Source organism: Dinoponera quadriceps, unplaced genomic scaffold (genome assembly GCF_001313825.1).
Source record: "Dinoponera quadriceps isolate SergipeBrazil2010 unplaced genomic scaffold, ASM131382v1 scaffold248, whole genome shotgun sequence".
Classification (NCBI taxonomy): Eukaryota; Metazoa; Arthropoda; class Insecta; order Hymenoptera; family Formicidae; genus Dinoponera; species Dinoponera quadriceps.
The window spans coordinates 124502-147093 of record NW_014554606.1 but is presented as its reverse complement, the minus strand read 5'-3'; the positions used below and the strand labels follow the sequence as shown (position 1 = coordinate 147093).

Genomic DNA, 22592 nt, shown 5'->3' with positions numbered 1-22592 from the left:
CTGATATTGACGAGCACATAGCCTGATAATTGGTACGAATTAAAAAGTTTCACGATATTGTTGCTTGAACCAAAGACGGTTCGTTCAAGTACTCATGGAGGCGTCGCCAAAGCATGACGTATTTATGCGTACATAAAGACGTACTCCTCCTTTTCGCCTCTTCTCCTTGCGGTGAACATTTATATAAAAACCTTAAAGATCTACTTCGGCTATAATATGTATAAAATACTATATCGCCATCAGAGATATATTTTCAAGTGTCACCGCGTGTTATATAAAATCATAAAAGTACGAGAGGAGGGGCAAGGGTGGACGGGAGCCTTCCCGAGACACAACCCCGTAAAATCGGGTGACAAAAGTCGATGTCTCTGTAAAATGTAATCTGTAGTAGAACGGTCTACAAGCCATACAAGTTCCACCTTTTTTCGTTTTTTTCTTTCTTTCACCGTTCTCAAAGTCTTCTAATACTGAGTCTGGAAGAAGCCAAGCCAACTTTTTCTCTTGTGAAAATCGTCAATATAAGTTGCGGTATGATTTATCGCATACGCGTTGAATTTGCGCGTCACCTTTAAGAGATATCGTTATTTTATACGGTTCGCTTTCGGTACATATGTATATATATCGCATTTATATACAGACTACTTGATGTCGTACATTAGACGTGAACAATTATTCGGTCGGACTTGCTGCTGAGGAAGATAGTTGAAATATTGTTGGTCGTTGGGGGGGAAGGAGACGATCGTTGCATTTAAAATAAAGAAATGAATCCATCTCAAGTCTCAAGATTTTCAAGTGGAATCTTCGGTAGAAATAGTCAAAATAGAGGTATTAAACACCTTGTTTACATCGATTTATGCTTGAAATACGATTTCTACTTTTTTCTAACAATTTAAAATTATTTGTACGTGTATCGCTCTACACAACAATAACCATCGATGGTCATCTTAAATTTCAAAATAATCATTCGCATAATAAAACAAACGTTACAACTCAGTATTTTTGAACGCTGTTCAACGTTCGATAATCGAAGAGTCGCAGCTATGTTCTCAGTGTGCATTCGAGACACAATCATGTTTTACACGCGCGGAAAGCTCTTTGGATCACGATCGGACTTTTCGGACGAGTATAGTTGTGTATTTCGGCGATTGTTCGAGTTCGCAGAACACCTTTCGAAGTTTTTCATCGCGTGTCTGAAGTTGTTGAAGAGGACTTGCTGCCGGCGAGAACGCGTTAAAACTGTAAGTTCGTTACGACATCGCCTATCTTGTACTGCCCTATTCGATAAGATGGCGGAACGTATAAAATGGCCAGAGAGAGAAAAAGGGCAATATATCTGATATGTAAACGCTCGTTGTGTATACATTGAAAAATATCTGATACTTCTACGGACACGCGCGATAACGTTCCGAAAATATATGTCGTAATATGAATCTATAATTTGAAAAAAGTACAATCTTTTCGTGATCACATACAAGTATACATGTAAATAGTTAAAGAGGGGTGGGAGGGAGAGGTCAGAAGGTAAGGAGAAAAAGAGATAGGGATCACATGTATTTTAGTTTCGGAAAATATCGCGTTCGCGCACGGAAGAATCATATCGTTCGAAAATTGATCTTGGCGATGATAATGCTAAAAAAGACGCATATACTTTCTCTCGCTGATTCTTTTGAGAACGCAAATCGTTGGCTTGGCATTTCGGATACATACATACATACGTGTACACATCTTGGAAGCTCATACGTAGTTTCGCGATGGAGTTGATAGAATTAGGAATTAGGTAAATAGATATACATCAAAATGCTAGGTTAGACTATGCTACACTGATATCGTTTAGTGACAATCACTCAGACCTGGACCTCATTGTATACAATTGTGTGGTCGTTACCTATCCGTACCACTATTATCTTAGCTCAAGCACATCTAGGTACAAATCGTGATAATCGGAGTCTGATTATGCGGTAGGAAAGACATATTCTCGTGCTTGAGTGAGATGTTGAGACTGCACGTAATATTAGGTAGACGGTTAATTATAAGATACGATAGCTGTCGCTCATGGAAGGTATGCGGCTTCTTAAATGTCTTAAACAGAATCAGCGAATTGGTCCCTCAGATTATCCAAATGAGTGAGATCGTTTCGATTGAGAAGATATAAATAGCAATATCAAAAAAATTGAAAAATAAACATTATATTTTCTTAATATCTCAGAGATAAGACTGTTAATACTTGTCATTTAATTTCCCTTCCAGAGAAAATTTTCCACAAAAGATATGCACAAACCAAAGAATTAATATGTAATTTTATATTGCATAATCTGAGTAACCGACACATTTCCTGATTGCTGAGCTCTTAAAACTACAATAGAGCCTAACACGGTTTCTCTCAGTATATTATACATAAATATATACAAACACATTTCCTCTTATATCAACAATCATTCTCATAAGTATTCATACTAATATCATACAAATACATATATATATATACACGTGTGTATTTATATATATATATATAAGCTTCATGTACCAATTTTTTAAAGTATAATATTCATTTGTAATATTTTAGAATACTCTTTAACGTTGAACGCAACATTTGCACTTTAAATACAGGATCACATGCCAGTCCACATTGCACCTTATGCTTGCTACGACACTCTATTGTGTGTATAAATATTATATTCATATCAGATACTGGAGCTACGTTATTGTTTTTACTTTTTTTTTCTTTTTTGTTTACTTACGTGCCGGTTTTGAGAGGAAAAGTCTTAGAGGTGGACTATACGAGCGATTATGACGTTACGGCTTTGCAGTACAAACAGGCAGTTACAAGTGAACTGGTACCTGTGGTAGAAGAAACATGATCGAGACAATGCTTCTTAGCTTTCATTCGTGTGAAATTGCATACATATTAAGATTTATACGTTACTATCAGATATTCGTGCCTTCTCGTTCTCGCGTTTCTCCTTCCAATTGATAGACTTTAAATTTTTAATCAAGACCTTTTCCGTAGAAATTTAACAAACATTCGGTGACGGCAACGTAAAATTTGCAGTTTCTCAGTAGCAAATGATTCGTGAAAATTTCTCGTCATCTTGGTGTTAATGATCAAGATGTGTTTCCTCAATTCATACCAGGTAGATATTTCTTTAAAATCGAAAAAGTACGGATTACGCGTGTCGCACATGATGCATTGTCATTACGCAATTCCTCTCTCTTTCTCTTAGTATGGCATGATCGAAAATTCCTTTAGCACGCTATATCGTTTTGGCACTATGTGTCCTCTATCTTTTGTCTATTATGATCCTCTTTAACCGCGGAAGATTCCTCCGTAATTCTCCTCTGAGTATTCTCTTTTTCTCTACATTTACTCGCACTCCTATCTCCGTGAACGATATTTGTACTAGAATCCGTCTCAATATTATGTTCAACAAAACAGTGTACCTGTAATTCGTTTACGGTACGCGTAGATACGGGGCAAACTTGGCACTTGTACGATTGTAAATTGTCTTCCGTCCTCGCATCCTCCGACGAAACGACGATCGGGATCGGTCGTTGTTCCTTCACGACGTAGTCGCGTCTATGCTGACTGAAGTGAGGACTGCGTAGGCGAACGTCGTTAACGTGATTAATGGCTTTCGGTTCCTCGCCAGCGATTGGCACGTGATATGATCGGGAGATGTCCGCGTCCGCGGTCGCTTTCGCGTATTGAAGCGCGTGTTGCGGTATAGGTTCACCCTCGTCCGATGAGGTTTCGCTGCCGCTCACCGTCTGACCGACGGGCACACTTTCCGAGTCCCATTGCGCGATTTTCGCGGGGTCCTTCTCGCACAATCTTTGAGCCAACATCTGTCGGGAGAAGATATCGAGTTTTATCGCGAAATGTGCGCGAGATTATTTCTCTCCCTCGATACTCACCTGTAGACTAGTAAGACTATTATCACAGTCCGTGGTGTCAATGTCGTTCAGGTTGACACCAGACCTTTCCATTTCCGCGTACGTGCCAAACGGCAACTTGCCCAAGCACTCCAACTTCATGATGTGCATCTTGCTGCGAAGATGTTTGGCCAAGTGTCCGTGTATTCTGAACGCTATCTTACAATCTGTGCACTTGAAAGGCCTGGGGTTGCTGGTGGTTGCTGCGCCAAACGTAGAAGTCATACTGACCTGTATAGAGTTTCCACATTTATTAATACTTACAGATTCATTCACACGTACATATATATCGTTCGCGTAGATAAAGTTAATCTATCGTTCACCTTGTTATGGTGGGAAACCGATCGCTCGTGTTTCGTCAGGTGACCCTTGGTTCTGAAGGAAACCGCGCAACTTTCGCATCTGAACGGCCGCTCGAAATAATGAATGTTGATATGCAACCGCAACTGACTAGGCTTGCTGAACACCTTGTTGCAAATCCCACATACGCTCCTACCGTCCTCCGTCACACTGTAACTACATTCCATAGACTCAGTTCTTACAAGCGGAGTCTCATCTCGACGAATATCGTACGTACATCGAGCACCGTGGATCTCCGAAAGTCGCCTAAGCTATGTAAATTCACGCCTTTGATATTTTCCGTATCAAATTTCCGACGATATGAACAATTTAACGTTGACATCAACAATACTTTGAATTTTAAAATTGGTGGTATTCAGCGTTGAAGAGGGCGGAAACAATCGAAAAGTTCGTTACGTATGAAACACCTATTTTTTTGTTCGTTAAATATCGCCGCTTTCGACCAACATAACGCTCTGATACGCAAATCGAAAGAGGATAGTACTCACGTAACATAATTAGGCGCCGGCCCGCTCGACGGTTGTAAAAATTCCGCTTGTGGTGCTTTCGGATTCGCCGGCGTATTCGGTGACGGGGATCGAAAATCCGGACCGCCGACGACTATCTTCCTGGCTACCGCGTGCTTCGCGTTATCCGGCGTGTTATTCTGTTTGATCGACTCCGTGGTGTGTTTGGTTTCATAGTGATAGACGACCGGCGGTACCGTACTCCTCACATCAACGTTTTGCGAAGGCTTGGAAGGCTCGTGCATAGGCATCATTTCGTAACTGGGCCTGAGATCTTGAGACTGCGCTCTGTACTCCGAGAGTGCTCTAATGTCTCTGCTCGGCGGCCTATTATCTGTTTGCCGCATTTCTATGTTTGTCGACGGCATAAGCTCTTGAATGACTTGCATCTCGTGAACGAACGGCTTGAACTCGCGGCTAGGCGGTCTCATATCTTGGCCCCGCATCTTCAACTCCTGACTAGGTAGCCTCAGCTCAGCTTGATTCGGCGCTCTGTACTCTTGACCGGGCGGCGGTCTCAGGTCGAGATTCCGCGGGCTCTGCATTCGCAGATCGTTGCTCGCTGTTCTCATCTCCGGGTGGCATTCCCTAGGTCTGTCCATTTCGGCCATCATCGCATTGAACATGGAACCTCTGTCGACGTCGGCATGCTGCATCAACCGGTTGTTGGCATCCAAGGATTTCGGCGAGTCGATATTGGCTGCGTCCACGGAGTAAATCGGTCTGTCGATGGAGTTATTGTTTTTGCTCATAGGCAGACCGTATTCGATGCTCGGTCGCGCAGCAACGGGACTGGCCAAAACGAAGCTCTCGCGCTCGGGAAGCAATCGATTAGGCTGCTCCTTGTGAGTAGTCTCCGAGTCGAACGCTCGTCTCTCTATGTTGTTTTGATATATCTTCTCCCTGATTTCCATCTTGATGTCGTCGCTGGTGTGCTTCGTCGCGTGCTTGTTAACCCTGCTCTCCATAACCGTGTGTTGTATCTTGCTGGGGTCGGTGTACGTCACGGTCAGGACGCCGTTGGATTCCACGTGTCTGGATCTCGCTGGATCCTGATGCCGCGGACGGCAAACGTCTCTCTCTTGCGTTTGTTTGTCCAGCTTGCTACTTCCCACGCGATACTGCTGCTTGATTTTACTGTCCATCACGTATCTTTCGGTGAGATAGGCCTGCAGCATGTGGCCCTGCGCGTCCGGCTTCCACTCTCTACCCTGTATCGGCAGCCGCTCCATCGTCTGGACTATCGTCTGCAGGAGGACCGGTTCCGAGACGGGCGTCAAAATGTCCGCGGGTCTGGCTCTCTGCGGGACCGGTTGTTGCTTCGTCGTCAGATCCATCGGTTGAGACATCGCGGATTGGTGAAGGCGCGATTCCGCGCTGCTGCTCACCACCGCCACCACCTCCTCCATCTCGACTCCGTCCGAGTCGTCTTTCTTCGAGGCCGACTGGATGACGCTGCTCCTCGATTCTTCCGCCGTAGCTCGGCTCGACGGGAAGTAGTAGCGGTGCGACGACTCGCTCTGAATCAACGTTGTCCCTTGGCTGCTCAGATTTGGACAGCTCGTCGCGGCCGTGGACGTGACCGTGGAAGTTGTCGGTAAGATCGGTAAGGTCAGAGCGTACGGATACGTCGTCGGCCTTCCCGACGGCAGCAAGCCCGGCAGTCTGCTGTTGCGTTGCGAAAGGCTCAGCAGACTTTGCGCCGCTTCTTGCTCCTCGCTACCGGACTCTTCGCTCTCTTCACCGTCGCTCTCCTCTTCTTCCTCCGACGACTCGTCCGCGTTGCCGCCGGTTGATTGCGCCATCGACTCCTTGTCGGTGCTCTCGTCGCAGACGCTCGTCGGCACCGGCACCACGCCCAATTCCACGCATTTCTTGTAGTGAGCCTTGGACTTGGTGTGTTTCGTGAGGTTGCCTTTCGTCTTGAAACTGTCGCACAAACAATCGTTTCACAAACTCGGGGCACAATGCGTTCCGCCGCGAAAGGTCGCAGACTTACCTGAAGACACAGTGCTTGCAAGTGTACGGCCTGACATCTGTATGCGTTCTGATATGTTTCTTCAGCATAGATGGTTTCTTACACCGAATACCACATTCCTTGCAGACGTAACGTCCTCGACCTTGCGAAACATAACATTATTCGCTGATAACGCGGATGATTATCTTTTCTCGCTGAGAATTTTCTCTCATTCTCAACGCGCGTGTTGAAATACATTCCGATAAAATCATTTCGAAATACCATCATTGAAAAAGAGAGCTACATCTCGCGCAACGTTACAAGATAATACAAATGCTTCTCACCTCTTCCGCGCACATAGGTGTAATCCTCGTTACTCTCGTAACCTCCGTCGAATATCGTCACCTTTTTCGCCTTCTCCTGCATATCACTCTCCAATCCGCTATCCGGGCTGGTGGGAGTGGTTGGTCTCTGTGAGGAGTGCGTCAGAATGTCCTCCTGCCTTTTCCAAGCGGTGGTATAATTGGAGGGTCTGTGCCGAGAGTCGTAGTGCGCCATGTCCACGTCCGACGGTGCCTCCTTACATATTTTCCAATTGGAGTACATCGACAGACCGTGTTGTTGCGTAACGTACATCGGCTGCGGTCGGTTCAGGGTGCAATAGAACACTCTGGTGGAACACTTTAGTCCCAGATATGTGTAGGCGTGCCCGTTGAGATACAGCTGTCCGTAAGACTTTTTCGGTCGCGGAGTCTCCGGACTGATGAGAGGGAGTGTATTGGCTGTCGGCGTGATCCCGTGGTGCTTCTTCGGCGTGAACGTGCCGGGCTTGAGCGGTAGCGACGTAGGTCTCACAAATTTATTCGTCGCTTCCTCGGCGGTGACTTCGCTTCTTGGCGATTTCACCTCGGGCTTCTCCTTACCAACTACTATCTCTACGGAAGTTTTCGTTGGCACTTCTGTTTTCGAAGAGTCTACGTTCACGAGTATCACCGACGGCACTGGCTCGGTGACCTTCGTCTTGGCCCCGTTGAACGCACCACCGTCCACGAGCTTCGCTCGTCCGTCGGAGAGGCTCAATCGGCCGTTTTCATGAGGCGACGGTAGGTCCACCTCGCTCACGCCCCAATTGGACGGCCTCTTTCTGCTCTCCGTAGTAGCTTTAGGCGAGTACCTCAGTTTACTGTAAGAGCCGGAGGAATTGTCCGTGCCATTCGGGTAACCGAAAGATTTATCCGAATGCTTCTTGTCGTATGTAAACTCTCTTCTCTCGCCCCGCGGGCTCTCTATAGGGCCCTTGTTGTACTTCACCACCGCGCCGTTCTTGATATGACGATCGAGCTCAGTTTTGCCGATTTCTCCGGTCCTCGCACGATACTTATCCGTCTCGATCTTAACGCTAGGAGGAACTTTGGGGCTGTCACCGCCGGGAGTCTTGAAGCTGATCTTGGATTCCTTGGCCGGACTGGCCAGATCCAGAGGCTGGTCCAGCAGCACGGAGGGCGGTCCGCCGAGCATACCGGCTTGCACCGGACTGGCCAGGTTCAAAGGTTGATGAGGTACCATATGTAGACCCGGTAGACCCGGTATCACCTTGTAGCCGGCTGCTTCGCCGGCCGTTATACTCGGGGATATGTCTATAGTCGGCGTGCCGGTCAGGGTGTGTGGCCCGGGCATGCCGGGAACGTACGGTATTATTTTGCCGCCGTGGAGAATGTTGGTGATGCCCGCCTGAGGCAACGTCAACGGGTTGTAGGCAGTGATACTCGTCAGCGGGTTCAAATGCGACTCCAGGTAGTTGTAGCAGGACATGGTCGGCGCTATATTGGGGGTTGATATGTTCGGTATGATGGGCGCCAGCATCTTCGGTACGTTGGGCAGAGATATGGAGGAACTCGGCGTGCTGGCCGGCGTGCCTGGCGGCTTGTGGACCATAGTGCCGCCCGAGTGCAGTCCCGATTTTACCACCACCGACGCCGTCTCCGAGGTCACGCACTTGCTACTCACTATATGCTCGCTGGTGGGCGAGTTGGTCTGTCGCGGCTCGATTCTCATTGTTTTCGTCTCGCCGGTGTTGTCGAGAATTCGCACTTCGCCGCCGAACATCTGCAGAGAATTCGGACGCGGGTATTTGCTGAGCTCTTCCAGCGACCTCAGACTGGTCGGCACGTTCTCCAATCTTGCTTTCTTCGCGGCCGGAGCGTACGCGTCGACCAGACGAGTGTTACCCAGCAGAGGACCCGGCGAGGGTAACGGTTGCAAGGTGCCGTAGTACGACTCGGAAGACTTGCACTCGACAAAGTCGGACTCGCGTTTCTCCAATTCCCCGGGATAATCTGCTCTTCGGGGGCTGCCCTTGCAATAGTATCTACGGTGAGTCTCGAGGTTGTCCACGCTGGTATAGGGGATGTTGCAGCTGGGGCACGCCAGATTGTCAATCGCGGTTGCCTCCGTCAACGGGCCGTTCGTCGCGGTATTTGCAGTTTTCAGCAGGAGATCTTTGATGATCGAACCCTCGAAGCTGTCCTCCTTTGCTCCTTCCTGAGTGTAGCTGTCGCTGTAGCAACGTTTCCTGCTCGAAGGCTCCGGTTCCACGGAAGACAGATTCAACGGCAGCTCCGACTGCTGCTTCGTTTCCACCAAGCTCTGCTGACGCTGCATCAGCTTATGGAGACGCGGATCCACCGCCTCCATGATCGCCTGATTATCCGTAATGATTTTGTCGATGTGCTCTTGTAATTGTTCCGCGTTTGGCATGGAATTGGAAGCGGCGGCGGTGGTCGAAGAGGAAGAGCTGCTACTGGAAGAACTAGGTGACAAGGAGGACGTCTCGGCATCGTTGTTTACGCACTGTAACGCCGTGTGGAATTTCGGCTTGTAGATCTTGCCGGTCTTGACGGTCTTCACGACGGTGGATACTGTTGTCGTCGTCGTCGTCGTCGTCGTGGGTGTCGAAGCGGGTGGAGGTGGTGGCGTACCTGTGCCATTGCTGGCGCTGTCCGACAGGCTTATGTCCGAGTCCTCGGACATCTGCGAAAAATGGTACAACTCTTTTGTCCAACTCAATATTTTCTTCCACTTCTAATCTCCAAAAATTATTATTCAATATATCTATCGCATGTATTATTCTCCATTTTTTTTTTACAATATACCGCCATTATTGTGTCATCATATATAAAAGAAATTGCACGAAAAGCATTTTATATCAAGTGCTTGAGCCAAGTGAGAACAATTTCATATTGAGTTTGTGTACAACAGCTTATATTAACATAACGTGTGATATCTACTGACTTTATTTACAAGTATTACAAATAACGCATTACTTCTTAACCTTCCGATAACCACACGTTCACAGAAAACATAAAAAAAAAAATGGGGAAGAAGAGTTAGGATTAACACGAAACACACTTATAGCGAATTCGACACACTAGTTCGCAGGCTAAGGCTCATTCATAGCCCATTCTTATGCTTAAAGATCGCCTTAAACACACCTTTAAATACTACTCAGCCAGTGAAATAATCTATGCAACGTCCATACGGATCGTTTTGTCAGTAAAGAAGTTTCTGACGATGTATTTGAGACGACGAAATATATAAGAACGAATTGTGAAGAATCGAATTAGCGAATCTTGTTAATCGAATACCTTGCTCGCATCCCCTCCTTCCATCTTGAGCGCGTGAGCGCGCGATCTGCGGTGCTTGTACAGATTCGACTTGGTCTTGAAGGCAAATCCGCATGGCACGCACGGGTACGGCCGCTCGTTCGTGTGCGCTCTGATGTGCTTCTGGAGTACGCTCGGTTTCGCGCAGGATAAGTTGCAGTAAGAACAAACGTAGCCGCTCTTTCGAGACTCGGTGGGCTCTCCCTCGGGTTCCGGGGAAGCGTTGAGTTTGACGGGCTCCTTGCCATCCTTGTCGGCGTCCTTTCGCTTGGGTGCCTCGACAGAGGCGTTGTTTGCCGTAGTCTCCATCTTCTTGGGCTCGACCTTTGGCGCGACTTCCGTCGTCGCCATCTTCTTGAATTTCTTGTGCAGGTACTTTGGCTCGCCATCGTTGTTGTTGTTGTTATTGTTGTTGTTGTTGTTATTGTTATTGTTCAGCTGTGGGTCTGTCATCGCCACAGTGTGGGTCTCTGCAAACGGCACGATACCAGGTGGATTTAGTAACTGACTGTGACTACCGGGGCCGGGAAAAAAGAAGCGGAGTGACTGAGAGAAGCTGAGATCGGGGTGGTGGGCTCTCAGGTGACTCACAGACGCGAGAACGGACGTCGTCGTGCACGGGGGGAAGAAGGTGATTCACACGAAAGGTTGCGATTTCTCGATACTGCGCGCGCGAATCGGCGCGACTATTCTACGAAACGAACGCATCGATCAATCCAATATAATTGTCGGAGACGATTATCTCGCGCGTCAGAATACCACGACATATATATATAGAAAGAGAGAGAGAGAGCAGCTGTTGACGTGTAAAAAGTCCCGAAGTAACGGGCCTCGAATCGAGTTTATTACGTGCGATGTGACTTTACGTAAGGTGCTAATGACGCGTTGAATTCACGATGACGACGGTCATACGGGTAATACGCGACTACGATTGTGACTATTGTGCATGAGGAAAGTATACGAGGTCGCTAGCAAAGTACCGTGATGCCGACCGAGAAAATTCCAGATGCACCGTGCGCGTGTCGATCGTCTCGCGATGCATCCGTCTACTAGGAAGCCGATCCGATGGGAAAAACATCGTTCGGCTGCCACGAGAGTTATATATTACGCTTCGTCGCGATTACGTTACGCGCAAAAGTGAATCGATTCGTTACGCGTAATTGCGTCGAGTCACGATCGAGTCATCAGACGCGGAATATTGTCTCGGAGTCGTCGTTAAAAGATCTCTCTCTCTCTCTCTCTATTGATAACTCGCTTGATTTTTACATGCCGAGATAAAAGTGTCAAACTTACGCGCGTATCGATACAAGTCACAGTATAACGAAGGTTTTTTTTTCTTATTTACCGATCGTAGTAGGACATTTTGAAGGAAGATTAGAACTGCGATGTTCTCCTTGGTACACTTTCCCACGGACGGGAAAAATACATGGCCGTGAATATTCATTGATAATATTCGGTCATAGATATTTCCCCGCGACCAAGAAATAGTCGAGCCATAACTGGTCGGCGATTGGTGTACGAGGAAAACATTAGCATTCCGCAAATAATTCAATTAAGAAACTCAATTACGCGATTACAGTCTAATTTTTGCGCCCGAAAACAGGCTGACGTGAAATTCAGTAATTTCGAGAGAACGAACAAAATTCTGCAATTTTATAAACAGTCGCGCCTTGTACTATTCCGTTAAACAGAGTTATTCTAATCGCGTTCGAGGTAGGTCGGTAGGTGCGGAGGCAAACTCGGAGATCGGTTCAAACTCGATTATCCACGTGTTCGATATTCAAGACGCGACAGGTCGTCCCTGTGGAATTATGCGGCAACGCGACGTTACGAAAGCGGAAGTGGAGCACAGGTTCAATAGTTCAGAGTCATTTACACACAAACGAGGCTTTTCTTCGCGCCGTTTATAAGCGTCCGAGATCTTCCGTATTTGTTTTCTGGAACGACAGTAAATTATTTAGGATCGTACTCTCGCAAAATTCTCGCCTCGTCTTCTCCCCGACCTATATACGTCGATTAATCACGTAATTACCGACCACGTCGTTAGAACATCGGGTGCTGCTGACGTTCAACTTGTTCGTTAAAACTCGAGTTTGATGCAGTCATTAAGTTGCTGTGTGCAACATAGCTATCTGAAGATTCGTTGCAAGACGCTTTCTTGTTCAACGACATTTTAATTCTAATTTATTGGTATCACTTGCATCCATTCGTTTGCTACGTTGAATGCTTTCTACACAAAAAATACTATATTCAAGTAAATAATTACTCCTTTGCAAATTTTTACTTGGATTATTTGAATTAAGTAAATTTTACTTGGATAATATTTTATTTTTGGATCAAGTGAGTAGAGTAAAAATCATATTACTTGGTTCAAGTGAAAATTTGTTAAGGAGTATTGGAGCAGCTATTTACTTGAATCTAGCACTTTTTTCCATGTAGAGATTGAGTCATTTCTTCCTCATCTATATAGTTACCCACTCTTTGTCGTTTCTTTTAGAATGACTGGCATGTCACATTTGACACACACGTTTGTATGTTCCTGTATGAATTTCCTACAACATGGTTTTGGATCGCGAGAGTTCAAAGTCCACGAATGTGTCATCGTCTCTATCATCCTTTGCCCTTCGTCCTCGTGTCCCTCAACGAAGAATGCGCAACGCCAACCGGGCGGCTCTGCGCGTCGTCCCTGCGTATTTTTATAGCTAGCAGAAATCGTCGGCCTTTTCTTGGACGCCACTTTCGCGGCACCGTTCGCCGAAGTGCCCCGATAATTTTGGACCGTGCTATTTATACGCGCAAATACAGAGGAGAGGGAGAGCGAGCGAACGAGCGAGAGAGAGAGAGAGAGAGAGAGAGAGAACGAGCGAAAAGAGAAGAGCTGGCAGAACGCGCGCACGAGCCAACCTGGTTCGTCGACGGAGGCATTCCTCGTGGAGAATCACCATCGCGCCCAAACGAGACTTACATCGACGATCCATTTGGCAGCGGTAGACTTCATCGAAGAAGAAACACCCGGAAAGCCTCTCGACTCTCACAGAGATGACTTGATGCATCGCACGATGAAATTTACGAACAAAATCCAAACCATCTTCCATAATTACATTTCCTTTAAAAAGGAAGAAAAAGAAGGAAACCCATTAGCATCATTGTTCCAATTAATTGACCAGTGTTTACACTTCGAGAAACCTTTCGATAAAATCGGCGTTGCCGATTTGAAATTCATTTCCCTCGCAATTTGTAATAAATGTCGATTCGACGCACTTTCTTTCGTATTTTGTGGAAGAAAAAACTTACGTCATCCAATTGAATTCGCTCTTTCGATTATCCGGCAAACACGAGAACATTCACGTCGCATCGTTAATTACGGATGCAGCTTTAAAGTTTACGTTGCGTGCGAGCGCGCCGACGCTAATAGGTTGATCAGCGAGAAGCTCTTTATAAGCAAACGCGTCGTGGGAGGAGACGCGTGACGCAAATACACGTGAGACACGCGAAACTTCATTAGGCTCTTCTTAATCGACGGCGGCGCGAATCTAGCAGAAATGAATGAAACCGACAATAGCGTGCTCTTTTCGTGCCCATTCGCTTCTACGAACACGCATGGTATCTACGCGGTTATCGCAGGATGTCTTACAGGCCGGCTCAAGAGTTGATCGAGGAGACTGACTTACCGTTACGACCGTAGTTCTTTCGCGTAATCGCAAATTTACACGATGTGTGCGATTGCGTGCGAACGACACTAATTATACAACAGCAATTGGAACGTCTCGTAGCGTTTGCAGCGTGGCATTATGTATATGATGTACTTTCGCTACGAGATTTCCAACTTGTGTAGGAAATTGACAACAATTTTATAGCTTTTCCAAATTAATCGCTAATTAACGAAACTTTTCCATTGCACCAACGAAAGGTCAAAATTGTGATTCGAGCGATCGAATTTGGACGGAATGAGGCTCGGCAAACTTTTCATTTTGATCAACGCACACGGCTAAAGGAATATTTTTCTCTCATTTTAATGATATCGTCGCGCGCGCTACAAATCGACGAAATGAATGGTATCAGTGGACTGAAGATCGACAAGCAAGCAGCAGCGTGGAGATTATCGCGGACAACGTAACAACCGGCCTCGAGTTTCGAATTATTCAATTAACGTCCTCTCAAATATTTGTCTGAAATTACAGCTTGTTATCGAAGTTATTCGTGCATTATGCGTACACACTCGTAGTCCTGCGCTACATGTTCGCAAATATATCTCGCGGACGTGTATGGCCGCGCGCAATAAATACGGTAAGCTTCGTATGCACTCCCGTTCGCGAAGCGACGGAAATGGGTCACGATACACGTTTTGTTTGCATTTCGAGCAAACGCAGATTTCAGTCAGTTATACTCGGAATATAAAACAACGGCCGCAGTTATTTCTCCGCGTGCTCCAGTGGCAATTGCCGATGCGTTTAATCGCATGCTAAATTGACGAGAAGTGACGGGCATACGTTGTTTTACTTGGGGACGACAATTTAAATAACAACGAAATAACACCGGTGACATTGGCTCCTTTATTTTGCCTTAAATCGATCGCAGAGGGACGACAGATTTGAGCGTGCCATCACGCACGTAAATTTGATCGTGGACTCTTCGTGTCGTCGCGTAAAATTTTATTTTCGGGCTCTCGGCAGGCGAGTTTCGCCCACACGTCGTGCCGAGTAAAACACCGAGTAAAACACCAGCTTATGCGAGCTGGTCGAGTCTATTTTATTGATGTATTGGTGTTATTATTGTTCGTCCTCTATCTCGATGCTTCGCTCCCTGACCTCGGTGGCCCCCTCCTTGCCGATACATCGGCATACGCGCAAAGATAAATCTCGTCGCGTTCGGCTATAAGCAAGATCTGTGGCAAATTTATTTGCACGTTTCTTCCCCGTCGCAGGTCATCCTCGGCTTTAACACTTGTCATGTATTGCACGTGCAGTGTGGAAAGCTAAAAACAAAAATACATGCATGTATATGTGTATATACATGTATAACAACTTATGCGCGCGCGATTTGGGTTCAAGTCTGACTGGGACGCTCCAAGAGACGGAGCATAAACGATCAATTGCAACCTATGAATAGTCTGTTCAGTCTGCCGCGCGTTACATCGTACCATCGCGCTATATCGACCTGACAATTCGTTAATCGTTTTATACCGGACGCGTCAGACGCGTTAAACGCTCGTTCAACTGACCGCGATGTCATGCCTCAATTTTCACGCTTGTTTACGTTTGACTTTTGAGAAGACCGCCGTTTGAGCTTTTTACAATTTTGGCTCGTTTCTTTCCGTTCGAATTATTTCTTTATGATATTTCAGGTTTCTTAAATTTTCACGACTGTATTTATCTCGGTCCACGGTGTCTCAAAGTCCTCTGCACATTACACCGTTACGTAGGCTAAGTAAACGATCGCTCCACCTTGGCAGGCAGCTATGAGTCTCTCACAGTCCGGTCGACATCAAAAACACGAAGGTCAATTTCATATTTTCGAGTTTGTTATTTATCATCGTCATTATATGACATTTCGCATCTATACCAAGTCGCGCTTGAATCAGCGGAGTTTCTTTCTCTCGTCATCGTACGATTACGGGCGGGGTTTCGCCGAAACGATCGCCCGCCACATGATCTCTCGAGAGTCCTTCGCCATCGAAGGATAATTTTAGCAGTGTCGCAGACCTTTCAATATTAACGCGACTGATCCATTCATTATGTGAGAGAAGCACCGCAAAATCTCAAGATATTTTATCCATTCTGAGTCAGTTCTCCACTCTCTGGGTCAGTTACCCGCTTATTCATTGATATCGATAAAGCTCGCGTACAATCCTTCCCCCGGTCCGGCACGGCCTCAAGTTTAATTTAACTAACGCAGAAATCGATAATGGTAGGAAACGGCTCTCTTCGTAGCGCAGATAATGCGCGACTGTTGTATTTGTTCGATGCATTGTCAATAATTTTAATTGTCTGTTAGTGGCTATAGTTTTAGTGCGCACAATGCATATTCGTTGTCAGATTTATTGTGGATATATCGTCCAGATGCGCGAATGCGACGTCCAATTAGCGTCCGCTCAGTGCGATATGTTGCAGTGAATCGGTGAGGCGCGGTGTATCTCTTGTGCGGAATATTCGAATCAATTCGCTCTTTATTATCGAGCTTTATGTCAGAAACGCCAACACTGATATCAATGTGTCGCTGCAATTAAGAGAAAAAAAAACGTGAGAATACAGCGTGTTGCATATTCCGTTTCCAACTGGTGAAACTCGGAATACGTGTCTGATACGGACAAATCGTCCTGCGTGGATCACATAGGAAGCGAGGTTGAGAAACACTGATACATATCGCATAGCGGGTCCGCGACGGCCGAGCGCTGCGCCGGATGAACTCCGGCTGGTATTGGCCGGCCACCTCCTCCTCCCTCCGGCTGTGCGGACTGTACCCGTGCGACCGCGCAAAGTCGTACGGTGCTGCCACTGGCGAGGAAGCGGGAGATTCCCGCGAAGAGCAAGTGAGTCACGCGGCCCCGCGCGTCTGACGAAGCAGCGGTCGGTCCCACCTCCTTCCGCGCCACACCAGCCGCTTACTTGCGTCTGACGGAGCACCTCTCCTCTACCGTCGGCCTTCGCGGCCACTGACGCACACACACGCCATCGCCTCCTCTTTCACGTGCGCGGGGATCCCCGCCCGGCTGTTGTGCCTGGTACTTCACGATAGTCCCCCCCCACCGCGCCTCGATGGAAGAGACCCGATGCGGTGAATTCACGCCGTTCGCGCTGCCAGTGAACGGGTGATTGGGTCACGCACCCCGTCTACGTGCCCTAGGACGTTCACGGCCGCGAAATGCTCTACCGAAAGAGAGAACCGATGCTATGAACGATGCGTGTTTGTCTCTGCGTGTCCCCTTCGCGCCTTTCGTTGCTTGGCAAAGCAAGTTCGACGATCGCATTCTCGCGAAAAAATTTGTTTAAGTCACCGTTAGGTGTTCACCGTCAGTCAGACGTCCAGCTATTGTACACCGTGCTTTCTCCTTTTTCTTTTCATGTAATTTTCCAGAGCGTCAATTGATGGATCCACCTCTTGTGATGCTGAAGTAAACAACGCGCTTAATTAATCGAGTCAGTGACGCCGTGCTTACGCGTGTAGACAGTATGATTCCATATTTACTTTTCGATTCGTTTAATTAGATTCCATCACCGACGGCTGCTTTCGTGTGTGTGACTATGACGCACGGCGCAAATTCAATAGAGAGTTCTTCGTCGTATTTCTCATTGTCGTTGTAAATACTATAACACGACTCCATGAATTGCTAATTCATGCAAGATTATCGACTGAGGATACGAAGCTACTTGACGACATTTAACGTTTCTCCCTTTCCTCTTGTCGCTCCAAATATAATTTCTGTAGCGCGTTCCAGGTATGCGGTGCAGTAATTATTCGCACGCGCCGACTCTTCTTATTTACTAATATTCGATTGAAATAGGATGTATCGGAAAAGATTCTTTTCCGACGTAATAATAAGAATTTATACAAGTTGTTGCTTTATTGCTATCATATCGTAGTTATCATCTCGGATTAATCTTTCAAATGAGAAAAAACGACGATAAATTTAACTCGCGAAAAAAAAGCGACTGTGTTTTATCATCGCACCAAGTATAAATACTGCTCGTATCATACGATAATGAAGCCAAATTCAAGAGATCACATTGTCAGGGCTAAGAGCTGAAGGATACATCTAGTCAGAATGACGAGTGTCGTACAATCCTTTTAAGCTTATTACAAGACCGTAATGGGTATCGCAGTGCGAGCGTAATAAAGTTTGCTGGATTTACGATTAGAGGCTCACGAGCAGTTAAAGTAAATTTAGATAGCGAATAAAGTAGATTTCGTTGTTTCGTTCTGCCTCTTTCGCGAGATATTTCTTTCAACTCTTATGCATTCGCGAGTATCCCGATTTATCCATATTTTTTTAAGAATTCTAATAAATACCGCCGATATTTATCAGTGACAATTATGTTTCCGTTTCTACAAACATATTATCCTAACCCAGAGAGTGCATGGGTTCTATAAATATTCATGCTTTTCTCACATTCTCTCGCTGATACGAGAATACCAGGAAAAGTACGATGAATTGACGTTACTATGAGTGTCAATCATCTAAAGTTTCCACAAATCTTCTTAATTTTTTCGTTTTTATAGCCTGCTTCGCATGCTTCTATTATTTTCCTTCTATTCTACATTTTGTGTCATTTATAGACAATTGCACGGAAAATGTTCGTTCTCTCTCTCTCTCTCTCTCTCTCTCTCGAGTTGAAGAAAGAAAGTGTTGTATCATATGAGATTTGAAGGGGAACGGAGTGTTGGAACAAATTTGACGCGCAGCGTCAAGAGCACGTTCGCGCGCGAACTATTCTTCTTTGCAGGGACAACGGAATCGTGCAGTTTGAAGCAAGCTTTATAACCCCGGTATCTCTCCCTTCCACGAATAGACGACAAACCGGGAGAAATTCTGACGATCCTACACTCGGCTTGGCCGATTCCAGCTTAATACGGCATGGCGCGGAGGAGACCGCCGTTACCACTTCGTCGTCGTGTCACGCCGCTATAGGCATTGCGCGCGCGCTCACACTTCGCTCTTCGTGCTTCTTAGCGTAGCATGAAAATAGCCGAGCGTACTTGGAATATCGCGTGGCCTACGCGTTAAGCATGCTAAAACGGCATCGTTCGCTCTACCAACGAGCGATCGCGACCGATGGCCACGACACGATACACTGATATTACCAGGTACTCGTCTAATTTACAATTCTCTGACATATGGAGTGCATTTCTGGATCGACCGTTGACTGGGGACAAACTTTTGCACCGTGTAAAACAATGTTCAGTGCAAATGGTCTTGCAGAGAAATACAAAAGATCGACTTGAGCTTTCTAAAGATAACGACTATATGGTGCAACCCGGTGTGATGTTTTTTCGATCTCCGTCAGCTGGACAATCGATTCGGTCAACTATCTCGTCAACGATTGGGCAAATTGAAGGCAATGATTCAAGAGATGTCCGGTTTTGGTGGATCGCGCGAGAAAGGACCTCGCATGACGTTCGTAAAAACGAAAGCGAGGGAAGAGCACACAGAAGGACCGGCAGCGCTGACACAGAGAACTCGTAACGACTCAGCATCCCTCGTAAATTTTTATAACGCGATCGTAACGCGATTTACAATGTACAAAAGTGGCCGGGACAGACACGAGTCTCTCGCTTCTGTCTTTTTCCTTCTTTCTCATAACCGCATTCTACCTTCCGAGTATCACGAAAACACGTCGGTGTTGAGACGATGAGACCGCAGGGAAGGAAGGGAACGACCGAAAAAGGAAAACGAAGTGGCAAGCTCCGAGAGGGAGGAACGTAGGAGAGGAACGGAACGGTGAACGTGGAAGGGGACGGAGAGCGTTGCCGCAACGCGCGAGAAAGTGAGAGGAAGAAAGATCGAGCGAGCGAGCGAGAGACGGAGGTACTGTTGTCGCATCATATCTCGCGAGTATACGGGGTCAGAGGAAAAGAGGGACAAACACACCGCGCGCGCAGAGCGGCGGCGGGACATGGCGGAGGGGGGGATTGGTAGTCAGGCAGTGTACAAGCAGAGTGAGAGAGAGAGAAATGTGCGCGGAGAGGTTGGTGGTTCACCTGTCGTCATGGCAACGCCGCTTCGCCGCTCACTTGTTACTCCATCGGCATAGCTCGGCTCTCGGCGGCGGTCCTCTTGCAGCCTCCGCAGGAATACGAACGCGAGTCACGATCCATCGCGTGGGACAGAGAGCGAGACGACGCCTCCTCTTCGACGGCAGGCGAGTGCGCGAGTACCAGCGCGATTTCTGCCTCTGTTGAAGATCGACGAACCTTCTCCTCCCTTGCCGACAATACGGCGACGTCGGGCGAGAAAAAAGTCGCGAGAGGGAAAGAGAGAGATTGCTCTCTCACGTCCACCACTGCAATATGCACTATATGTACGATTATCACAGAACATACACTTCACTATGATATATATATATATATATATATATGTAATATACTTGTGTATGTCTATGTGTGTATATACTCTGGTCGGTCCTCTCGCTACTCCCTTCGACACGGATCACCCACGGAGAAACGTAGAATTCGAACGTATCACAGAAGCACGACGCGGAGGAAGGGGAAGACGGCCAGGGAGGAGTGAACACATCCACCCTCTCCTCTCCGTTTCACTTTACTCGCTCGTCCTCCCACCGCGTACTTAAGCCGAAGTCACTCTTCTATTTTAAGCTCTACACTTGCCTCGTCGTGTACTCTCTCTCTTTCTTTCTTCGAGCCAGCCGCACATACGAAGTGATATTCACATATTTATCCGCACGCACACACGTAGGTACGTACGTAGCCGTGTAGAGAACGGGAAGAGAACGCGCGAGGTCTCGCACTACAGAAGGGAACGCGCGCGATTCCACTTCTCGTTATCCACTTGTGAGCGCGTCAATCTGTTTGCTATGCAAATCCCGTCCGACCGACGAAACGGACTTTGTCGATGATATATCTGACCCAGCCGCGCAGTTAGTCATTGCCCGCTGAGCGACATACGTAGAAAAGTCGTAATCGGCCACCGCGCAACGATTCCACGGGGTCTCCTTACCCCCACCACAACGACGCAGCAAAGCACATACGCCGCACACCAGCACACAATTTCACACAACGGCGACACGGAACGTGCGGCGCGCGCGTTGCTACTACCACCATCTCGATCCCGGCAGAGAGCGTAAGGTCTCGTTCCCCGTGGCGCGCGTAAACGCACTGCGCGCGCGAGAAACCCGACCGCGAATTCCCCTGACGGCGGCGGCCTCACTCGACCGGTGACGTCATTGGCGCCTAAACGCGTCGCGCGAGCGGGCATCCGCGCGCTTCTCGGAGATCGGTAGCGGGTTCTCCGCTTCAGATTCGCTCGATACGACTTTCTTACGTACGAGCTCGATTGATTGAGCTTTGCACTCGCCGACGAGTGCTCGCGACGATCGTAATCTCTTCCTCGATCAGTCACCTCGTCGCGATTTACAGAGCACTGTGTTGCCGGCACAACAATTCACAGATCGAGCCGATGATGCGCGCGATTGATCGGCATTCCTCCGGTAGGACCTCGTGGTCACCGCGTGGTAACTCAAAGCTACTACTCCATTCATCGATCGGTGAGTGTCGATCCTGCGAGGCTCCTCAGCGATCTTGCGCATCGCTCTCGGCACTTCCTCCTCGAGCGAGAGGATAAACGCTCTCCCGTCCGCGATCGATTTCTCTCTCACAATCGCGCGGGTTCTTCAAATACTCCGTATCGTGGTTGAAATTCGCCCGCGGGAACAACGATCGCTACTTCCTCTCTTGTTTTCCCCACGTTATTCGGGTATGTCCGGTTGTCAACAAGTGATTCCCCGCGATACGGTCGGTACGGTGTCGCACGCTACACACACGCTCCTCACGGCGTTGTTATTGTTGCGTAACTGGCGAGTTCGTGTATCTGGCTCCGCGAGACAGAGCGTATGGAGTGGCGCGAAGAGAGACGTGGCGAGAGGATAGGAGGGGAGGAGAGAAGAGAGGACGGACGGTTGGGAGAGAGGTAGCGATGAGTGAGCGAGTATACGCAACGAGAGAGAGAGAGAGAGCGTGCGAGCGGTGCGCCGTCTGGCGTGGCTGACGATAGTCTACTGCCTTCCGAGAACCACGAGGCGATTCCGTGTATCGAACGCGCACCGAGGGACGTCCGCGGTCGTAGTGGGGAAGAGTGCGGATGGGGGATAGGCGGATGAAGGGACGGCGGGGTGAGGAGGAGAGCAGCCCAGGCATACGCTCTCTTCAGGGACGTAGATATGCCCTGCGCGCGTTCTCTTACCGGAATGAGAGAGAACGTCATATTGGATGACGATAATGAGGGTTTTAACCGTGGCCTTGTCGTCTGCGACACCGCGCGTGAAATGGAAAATCTGCTGCGAAAGTTGGGTGTCTTCCTCTCTTCTTCTTTTTCTCTCCTTGCTCATCGTGGCCGTCGGCCTCGCTGAAATACGCTTTTCTACGTGAAAACTGAAATAAATCAACCACTCTCGAGCTCGTTTGAATCTCTCTCTCTCTTGAGCGCTCCTTGCTTCCTGATTAATT

General features: G+C 47.5%; 1 protein-coding gene across 3 annotated transcripts; it reads right to left on the bottom strand.

The window, feature by feature from the left end:
* Nucleotides 1–1805: 1805 nt before the first annotated feature.
* LOC106752320 lies at nt 1806–22129 on the bottom strand. Of its 3 annotated transcripts, none has more exons than XM_014633937.1 (9): nt 20498–22129; nt 20112–20425; nt 10398–10885; nt 7098–9783; nt 6796–6916; nt 4779–6725; nt 4254–4440; nt 3913–4161; nt 1806–3843 (listed from the first exon to the last, which is right to left on the bottom strand). In XM_014633937.1, the coding sequence occupies exons 2-9, from the start codon at nt 20119–20121 to the stop codon at nt 3268–3270; spliced, it is 6264 nt and encodes a 2087-aa protein (XP_014489423.1). In that variant the 5' UTR covers nt 20122–20425; nt 20498–22129; the 3' UTR covers nt 1806–3267. The 3 variants fall into 3 exon arrangements, with proteins under 3 accessions (XP_014489423.1, XP_014489424.1, XP_014489422.1); XM_014633938.1 differs by having other exon boundaries at nt 20112–20413; XM_014633936.1 differs by having other exon boundaries at nt 20112–22129.
* Nucleotides 22130–22592: the final 463 nt, after the last annotated feature.

What these genes read in the sequence shown, in the direction of transcription:
- LOC106752320 (XM_014633936.1), bottom strand. An exon ending in CCGGCGCCTAATTATGTTAC is followed by an intron (nt 4,441 to 4,778) that starts GTGAGTACTATC and finishes ATGTAGTTACAG; the next exon opens with TGTGACGGAGGACGGTAGGA. An exon ending in ATAGTCTTACTAGTCTACAG is followed by an intron (nt 3,844 to 3,912) that starts GTGAGTATCGAG and finishes TTCTCCCGACAG; the next exon opens with ATGTTGGCTCAAAGATTGTG.